This window comes from Punica granatum, chromosome 3 (genome assembly GCF_007655135.1).
Source record: "Punica granatum isolate Tunisia-2019 chromosome 3, ASM765513v2, whole genome shotgun sequence".
NCBI lineage: Eukaryota > Viridiplantae > Streptophyta > Magnoliopsida > Myrtales > Lythraceae > Punica > Punica granatum.
Genome location: NC_045129.1, coordinates 39,843,449 through 39,853,307, shown reverse-complemented (window position 1 = coordinate 39,853,307; position 9,859 = coordinate 39,843,449). Strand labels below are relative to the sequence as shown.

Genomic DNA, 9,859 nt, shown 5'->3' with positions numbered 1-9,859 from the left:
CATTTTACAGATGTCGATGAATAGAGCAAGAGGACCCTATCAGAGGGCAAAAGGGTTGAAGGAGACAGCAACAGCAGAGGTATTCGACTGATCTTTCTTTCTGTGAGTGTTATATACTTTATATGCAGAATAAAATAAACATCGAGCAATATACCATGTGACACCCATCACACAAATTGAGCAATGGTAGGCTTCAATCCTTCCAAAAAAGTAATATATGTATGCATCTTGATTTGTGTATGCATAGTGAACCCATGTGTATATTCAACTAAAAGTCTCTGCCGTTGAATACACACAAAATATCTATTACGAAGAGGATGTCTATTTGAAATCGGTCGGGGAGGGCCGCAAGGAGGGGCTCGTGGAGGAGGTTGCCCCGGAGTATGGTTGAGTAGATGGGGTCGCCGGCAAGATGATGCAGGCTTCCCTGGAATTGATCGGGCGAAGAAGCCTAGAGATTGGTGCCTTAGTTCAACGTTCCTTTGTTCCGTTCTGTTCTTTTCTTCTTCCTCTTTTTTTTTTTTTTTTTTTGCAGGTAATTAAAAGATAGAGTGACAATGTTACCTTTTTTAATATGACATGTAAGTAGCATGTGTCCTCATTTGGTCGGAATTTGACTAAGGGAGCACCTTGCTCATTTTTTGGTGAGGTCGGGGGTACTCCTAAAAAATTTAAAGGTCGGAGGGTAAATCCCAACTCATATCATAGATTGGGGGTTAACGGAATTTAACTCTAATAGAAATATATATACATATATATATATATACAAACAAAATTTCGAGTTGAATTCTCACACTACCATATTATCAAACAGCGCTCTTTCGCAATGCTACGTCATCATCTATATAGTAAGAAAAAAAATTATACTCTTTCATAATATAAAAGAATTTATATATTCATAATATATATTTTTATTAGTTTAATTATGTAAATTTTATATTTACATATATCCATATATATAAGGTAATTTTTAAAAAAATTATAGATATATTTCATTTCTTTCAATAAATATGCCCATAATAAATATATGTTGTTTGGGAAATAAATCATGTGGTTATATACATTTACCGTTACTTATAATCCTCTTTCATTTTATATTAATAGTATATTCTCAATTATGATTTCCTTGCTTATAATACATAGAAACATATTTTAAGTCGTCATATTCTTATTGTAATAGTCATGATTCATATATAAGATCCCATATATACATATTTCGTATGAAGAAGATTTCTTCTCACTTTTTTTGGATTTGCTCTTTCTTTCTTCTGACCAATTATTATGGCTTTCTCACAAAGAATTACAAGTGAGAGTAAGTTTTTCCATTCTCTCCTCCAAATCTTTGTTTTGTTGAACTTCACATTTGTTGAATGAGTTTTTTTTTCTTTTTTTTTGTATTTAAAATTGACCCTATAACATTAATTTTGATTATTTCAATGGGATCTTTAATCCAAGTCCAAATTTACTTCTCAATTCTAACACTCTTTTGGTTTATTTACCCTTAATATTTCCTTTTCATTCTTTCCTTTGAGATTTTTCCATAAACTTTGAATTGTGTAGTTATACATTACGATGATATTCGTATTATTTCATAGTCTGAGATTTTTTATTTCATGAATTTGGCTTTCCATTCTTATATATATATATATATATATATATATGTGTGTGTGTGGCTTTAAAAGTAGGATGTAGATTTGTGGATGCACGGATAACTAATTGAACTTTTTTTCGATTTTTTCTTATTTATTCGGGCTCCAACTCCATATGGCTTGTTAATTGTAATACTTTTTTTGTTATATTTTCCCTTAATATTTCTTTTCATTCTTTTCCATTGGAAATTTGTTTCCATAAACTTTAAGTTGAGTAGTTATGCGTTATTATAGATTATAAGTATATATTAATTCCTTTTGCATATATAAAAATATATTCCATTTGTATTATACATATTATTATTATTATTATTTTTTTTTTTTGCTAACCCGGGGTATTCGGATTTCGCCCGATTAATCCCCGGGCTCAGTGAATCCCCGACGGCGCACAAAACTGGTAATTACGCCAAAGGCGCTCCGGTGACCCCAAGGGGATTCAAACCCGGATCTCGATGCAAATTTGGGTGCACATTAATCGCTAGGCCGAACCCTTTGGAGTTTTTGTATTATACATATGCATATAACAATATATATTATAGATTGTTTTCTGCATAAATATGAAGGTCGTACATTTCTATACTATTTTTCAAAGGCTCGTGTTATATTTGGGAAAAGGTATGAATATGATATCATATTTTTCTAGGTTATTAATCTTATAATATATTAAGGTATCGGGCATTGCATGAATTGGAATCATGATATTATTGGTCGAAGAAGTTTTAGCTCTGTGGCATTGCCCGGTCAATGATGCCCTAAATATTTTATATATATTAGGAGGGAATAGGAGGACGGAGAGAGGAGAAGGCAAGGAGCTAGTGGAGAGGAGATTGAGAGAGAGAGAGAGAATCTATCTGGTTGCATATAAGTCAAGGACGACGAGCCGACTGGCCGGCCTTGATGAGGAGACAAAACAAGAAGTCGGATTGATCGTCGGCAATGTCTAAATATTACTTTTTATATTTATATATGATTAATAATAATAATATATTTTCAAATGCCTGCCAGATCAAGGAAACCTTATAAAATCCGCCCAAAACCTCTTTACCTAAAGCAATTAGCTGATTGATTAATTCAGCCATACTCTTGATCTTGTTCCCACCACCGTACAGGCCTCTCTCCCTGTCTCGTCTTCCTCTCCCTGCGGCCGCTCTCTCTCTAAATATATCTCTATATTGATCAATTGATGATTACTAGCTAGCTGGCGTCTGGTTTTTAAGATTAATAGGTTCAGAATCGGAGAGAAAGTGTTCTGATCGATCGATATATTATGTGCATGCATGTGTAGTTACCTACACACTACTCAATATTAATAATTAGTACTTACATATGGGGGACGGCGACCGGGAAAGAGCTACCCTGGCCAAGGCGAGGATGGAACTGGAAGAGCTTTATCTTGGCATCCCTGACGACTCCGTCAACCTCACCTTCCAAGACCTCGCCGACGTCCAGCTTCACCATCGTTCAGATGCCAACTCTAGTTCCGACAACAAGGAGATCAACATGATGATGACGATGAAGAAGAAGAACAAGAGTAAGAATAAGAACATACCACTCTCCGCCACCCCCTTACTCAATCCCATTTGTGAAGGCGCCAATACTACCTCATCTACTAGTGTCGATGTCGTTGAGGAGAGATCATCATTGCCGGCTTCTCCTTGTATAATTAATACTTCTCCTAAATCTTATGACGTTTCCCCCCACCATGATGGCCCTGCCCAGATGAACAAGGTTCCCAGCCTCGATTTCAGTCGTGCTCTCCGTGCATCTAACCATCGTCATCACCGCCGACAGCACGACCATCATCAGAGCGCAAACACAATTGGTGGTGGTGGTGGTGATGATCATTATATGATTGATGACGATTCTTATCACGCTACCAGCAGGGAACATCATCAGACGACCCAGCTCCCTGCTCATCCTCAGCAGCATCGCTTTGCTCATTATGGTGATCATGATGATAATGGCATGATCATGTCGAGTAGTCATCATCATCACGGCCATGATCACGGCGGTCACGGTCAGGGCCATTCAAACATGAGCATGGTGGCAAGCAGCATGGCGGCCTATGAGGACGCAAGCATTTACAGCAATTACGGCCCCCAGACAGAAAGATCTGCTGCAGCTGCAGGAGTAGTAAGACGGCGTCGCCCTGGGATTCCTCACTCCAACATTTGTACTGTCTGCACCACCTACATCTACTTCTTCCGCCATCGATGCCTCGTAAGTCGCACACATGCATGCTGCATGTATACACAGCTAATTATAGTTTAATTATATAATACAACCTTTCTAGCTAGCCATAATTATATACATATATCTGCATAGCTAAACTTGCAATTTCTTCTTGTTTGTATAATGTATAATTTTGCAAACGACATCTTATATTTGTTCGAATGTGCTATGATACGTACTATATTTGCTGCATATATACGTATGCAGGTGTGCGGAAGGGTGTACTGCAGGCAGTGTGTGAGCGCAGGAATGGGTGAGATGACTGAAGGGCGCAAGTGTATCGAGTGTCTCGGCAAGCGTTTCAGCCTCAAGTATGTAAATGCTCGATTAACTAGCTAGCTGCTAATTCACCGAAAGAAAAACTAGATAGCTAACTGCTAGATTTCAGTCTCCAGCAAGTGCTACTGATGATTGATCTGCCATGTACGATATTAACTGAAAGAATAAATAAGTTATAGACATGACCGCCCTTGTAACCAGAAATTTCTTCTTTTTTTAAAAAAATAATAATAATAAATAAATGTTATGGTGGTTTTAATTAGGTACATGCGCAGAGCTGGGAAGGTGGGATGCTTCTGCTTTGGGTATGGAAGCGAAGTGAAGCAAGCGGAGCTGAAATGGGCCGATAAAGGGCCCAGAAGGAGCAGAGAGAGCGTTGGTTACGGTCGAAGCAGCGCAATGATGTCAAGATCAAGAAGCCCGATGGGCCCAAGAGGCCCACTCCATGAGGCCCACTCGCACGCCTCTATCAGCAACAGCAACCCGCCTTCATTCGTTACGGGCTCACCTTACTCTCCAGCGGCCCACCGCCACTACCTTCCGTTTTGAAGTTTTATTTGATGGGCAGGCCGGAGCCGGAGCCGGAGCCGGAGCCGGAGCCGGAACCGGAACCATACGAAACATAAGAACATACATTTGTCTTTCATTTTCCTGCAATTATTATATACATATATATTAGCATTCTATCCCGTGCATTGGACGAATTCATTGTCATATACATGTCATCATTTTTATGTGAATTATTGATCACATTTTAACAACAAAATTTCTTATTAATAAAAATAAATGATTAATTTGAAACTCAAATTAATCATTTATTCATATTTTTGCAAACTAAACTTGCTGAATTATGTTGATAATTTTAACAATAGTAATCTAAATTTGTTATATTTATGAAATTATGCATTGTCATTTATATAAAAAAAAATTTACCTGAATAATATATATATATATATATTACTCTACATATTGAATTGAGTTCTATTTAGAAAGCGATTTCTACATTTATCAATTCTTAATTATTAATTTTTTAGATTATTTTAGTTTGAAAATTTAAATTTGTCATATTTATGATATTATGCATTGTCATTTCTATTAAAAATATTAGATGAATTATATAGATATATATATATATATATATATCAATCCATGTATTGGATTAGATTCTATCTAGAAAATGAGTTTTGCATTTATTATTACTTATTGATTAACAATTTTCTAGGTTATATTTTTTTTGCAAGAGCTTGCTCTTATATATATTATATAATGCATTTTACTATATAAAGAGAGTACGAATATATGAATTTGATAATTAAACTATGATTTTGCAATTATATCAATAATGGAAACAAATAAACTCCTCTTTGTATTTTTAAAAATTTTAAAATAATATAAGAAATTTTTACATAAATTATTAATAGATGAATCAAATTGACAATTCTAATCCTATTAACTATAACATTATTATGCGTTTGGTTTCAAAGTAGAATTTTAAAATCAGATTTTGATTTTGAAAAAGAGTGGTATAAATGGTTATATATGAGGCCCATCCTTTGACTTTATATGAGTTATTTTGTTTTATTTTGAAAAAAAAAAGTGGTATAAATGGGGCCCACCTTTTGACTTTGTATGAGTTATTTTGTTTTGTTGTTGGTAGAATTAAGTTAAAATGTGATTTTAAAATTACACTTTGAAACCAAACAAGCATGTTTGTGAGAGTTAATTTTACTTATATACATAGATTTATTAATTATTGGACTTTTGTCTTACAATAACTCATTAGTACTACGTATACGCATGATTGATAAATTATGTTCTTATTAGAATTAACAACTTTTTCAGATTTCTATTTTCTCCCTTTTTTAACCAACCTTTTTATTATGTTCTTTTTGCTGATTTGATTGATAGGTGAGTGAGGACTGAGAAAGGAAATATGCTATTCATTTCTTAAAATTAGCTCAGCGATAAAATTGGAAGTCCGGCTTTACGCGGTGGCATGAGATTTTCATCTTCTATGCTCACTTGAGGGATTTTACATGCAATGCACAGTATATTCCATTTCATGATACTTTACTTGGGGTGTGTGTGTATCTAGTCGAAGTTAAGGTCCAGTAAAAAAAAAACCATTGTAACTTTTTATTATTATTATTATTATTATTATTATTATTATTATTATTATTATTATTATTATTATATAAAGCACTAGATTTTTAGACCCGTGCATTGCACGAACTCAGTTAAAAAAAATTACGATATAAAATTCCATTTATATAATAAGAAATTGAATTTAATATTATTTGTTAATGCAGATTTTACTGTTACAAATGTATATAAAATATAAAATATAGTATGAAAGTACCTAATTTATTCAAGATTCTTCACTATTTTCACATTTACATAATATTAATGAATTATATTTACTTTTTTATGTATATGAGGATATTTATGTTCTTGAAGATACACCATATGAATCTTTTTGAATCCTATGATGATTATATAAATTATATTATAAAAATAAAAATAGTTAACTCTAGATACAAATTTTTTTCTCAAATCAATTTTTTAATTATAATAAAAATAAATATGTAGAATTATATGAATTGAAACATAGCATTATATTTCACTAATATAAAAAATTCAAATAAACTAACAAACATAGACATTTTTTATATATCTACCAAATATACGGTCACTTTTCTATCGATAATTATTTAAAATAATTACCAAAATAGATTTTCATATGTTTATATATTTTCATAACAGATATATTTATTTATTTGATAAATATTTTGTTAATGTGAATTAATTATATATATTTACAATTTGGCCACTATTTAATGCACTTGATTCAATTTTATATATAGATAAATTATTTATTTATTTATTTGATAAATATTTTATTAATGTAAATTAATTTTATATATATTTGCAATAAGACCACTATTTAATGCACTTGTATTCAAGTGTATACACACACACACACACACACACAAGTCATTTTACCGTGCTTTGTACGGGTAATATTTTAAGAATTTTCTTTGAATATTTTGCATTCAAAAGTAAGATTACATTCCTTAATATTTTCGAATGTAATACTACTTTTTGGGTTTCAAAATAAAGTAAATTTATGTAAATCATGGTCCATAGTATAAGTGAATATTTTATAATTAATTTTATGCACTTGGAGAATTGTTTGCTTAATATAACATGAACATTATTTTTCATATTAAGTTTCTTACATAAACTTAGAACGGAGATTTATAACATCAAAGTCTAATTTCATTTATTATTATTTTTTTTATCTATGAAACATATTAAAAGAAAGCCCATCATGACTTGAGGCCTGATACTAAAAGATGGGTGTGGATCGAGTCAACATTGAGGCCCAATACTAAAAGAAAGCCCATCGTGACTTTAATTATTATGCTCCCCAATCGATCAACGGACTACAAAAAAACACATAAAATCTAAAAAAGATAATAATTGGCAATAAATAAAGCACTAGATTTTTAGACCCGTGCATTGCACGAACTCAGTTAAAAAAAATTACGATATAAAATTCCATTTATATAATAAGAAATTGAATTTAATATTATTTGTTAATGCAGATTTTACTGTTACAAATGTATATAAAATATAAAATATAGTATGAAAGTACCTAATTTATTCAAGATTCTTCACTATTTTCACATTTACATAATATTAATGAATTATATTTACTTTTTTATGTATATGAGGATATTTATGTTCTTGAAGATACACCATATGAATCTTTTTGAATCCTATGATGATTATATAAATTATATTATAAAAATAAAAATAGTTAACTCTAGATACAAATTTTTTTCTCAAATCAATTTTTTAATTATAATAAAAATAAATATGTAGAATTATATGAATTGAAACATAGCATTATATTTCACTAATATAAAAAATTCAAATAAACTAACAAACATAGACATTTTTTATATATCTACCAAATATACGGTCACTTTTCTATCGATAATTATTTAAAATAATTACCAAAATAGATTTTCATATGTTTATATATTTTCATAACAGATATATTTATTTATTTGATAAATATTTTGTTAATGTGAATTAATTATATATATTTACAATTTGGCCACTATTTAATGCACTTGATTCAATTTTATATATAGATAAATTATTTATTTATTTATTTGATAAATATTTTATTAATGTAAATTAATTTTATATATATTTGCAATAAGACCACTATTTAATGCACTTGTATTCAAGTGTATACACACACACACACACACACACAAGTCATTTTACCGTGCTTTGTACGGGTAATATTTTAAGAATTTTCTTTGAATATTTTGCATTCAAAAGTAAGATTACATTCCTTAATATTTTCGAATGTAATACTACTTTTTGGGTTTCAAAATAAAGTAAATTTATGTAAATCATGGTCCATAGTATAAGTGAATATTTTATAATTAATTTTATGCACTTGGAGAATTGTTTGCTTAATATAACATGAACATTATTTTTCATATTAAGTTTCTTACATAAACTTAGAACGGAGATTTATAACATCAAAGTCTAATTTCATTTATTATTATTTTTTTTTATCTATGAAACATATTAAAAGAAAGCCCATCATGACTTGAGGCCTGATACTAAAAGATGGGTGTGGATCGAGTCAACATTGAGGCCCAATACTAAAAGAAAGCCCATCGTGACTTTAATTATTATGCTCCCCAATCGATCAACGGACTACAAAAAAACACATAAAATCTAAAAAAGATAATAATTGGCAATAAATAAATATTACAAATACTAGTTTATTGGACCTGTGCATTCCACGAATATTATAAAGAAAATTTTATTATAAAATTTATATATGAAAACAATAATTTGTATAAATTTATAATTTATATCAACGTGTAAAAGTTTTTTTTTAATGCATTAAATTCAGACTTATGATAAAAGATTATATATCAAATATTTATCAAAATTTCTTAAATAAGGAATTCATTTAATAATATATACATCATTGCAATTATCAAATTGCTTTCTAGGAATTTTTATTTAAATTTTGAATACCTTTAGATCAAATCGTTAGTTTTATTCGGTGAAAGTATTATACTTTTAGAACATATCAAAAATTTTAAACTTCATTATTTAATTTTTTTATTATAACCAATATTTCATATATTCATTTTTATAAATTTAAATACATTAAGATAAAATGATCTAATCATTTGAATAAAAATTTATTTAATTGACCTTTTATAAGATTAGCTATAATTCTTAAAAAAATTTAATTGATGTTGATTTTATATAATTATAAATTATTCTTTATTTTTAATTGCGAATATTATTTATTATTGAAATGATCAAAAATTTGAAATATTCTCTTCTTTTGATATTTTCTTTATACTCATATATATTGTTATTAAGCATACTATTAGCTGTTATCTTTTAATCTCTATATAATATATTAACATATGAATTAATAATAAATTTACTATTTTGCCCCAATTTATTTAGGTGTTGTCAACTTTATATTTATACTAGTATTCTTTCACGCATGGGTTGCACAAGTTTTTTTTTTCTACAAAGATCTATTAAACTTGTTGCTTTAGATGTCATTATAATTATGTTTTTCCTGGAGGAGAATTTCTATATTTTCAAATTTAATTATAGTTTCATATTGAATAAAGTAG

At 29.8% G+C, this 9,859-nt stretch overlaps 1 protein-coding gene across 1 annotated transcript; it reads left to right on the top strand.

Annotated features, from left to right (window-relative positions):
• Nucleotides 1–2,390: 2,390 nt before the first annotated feature.
• On the top strand, nt 2,391–4,794 carry LOC116201271. The gene is made up of 3 exons (XM_031532439.1): nt 2,391–3,869; nt 4,089–4,192; nt 4,424–4,794. Exons 1-3 carry the CDS (start codon nt 2,976–2,978, stop codon nt 4,707–4,709), a joined length of 1,284 nt encoding a protein of 427 aa, XP_031388299.1. The 5' UTR covers nt 2,391–2,975; the 3' UTR covers nt 4,710–4,794.
• The last annotated feature ends 5,065 nt before the right edge of the window (nt 4,795–9,859 follow it).

Bases quoted from the DNA above. Each gene is read 5' to 3' on its own strand.
- LOC116201271 (XM_031532439.1), top strand. From the start codon at position 2,976: ATGGGGGACGGCGACCGGGAAAGAGCTACCCTGGCCAAGGCGAGGATG. The intron at 3,870-4,088 runs GTAAGTCGCACA...ATACGTATGCAG, and splicing joins TCTTCCGCCATCGATGCCTC to GTGTGCGGAAGGGTGTACTG. The intron at 4,193-4,423 runs GTATGTAAATGC...GGTTTTAATTAG, and splicing joins GGCAAGCGTTTCAGCCTCAA to GTACATGCGCAGAGCTGGGA.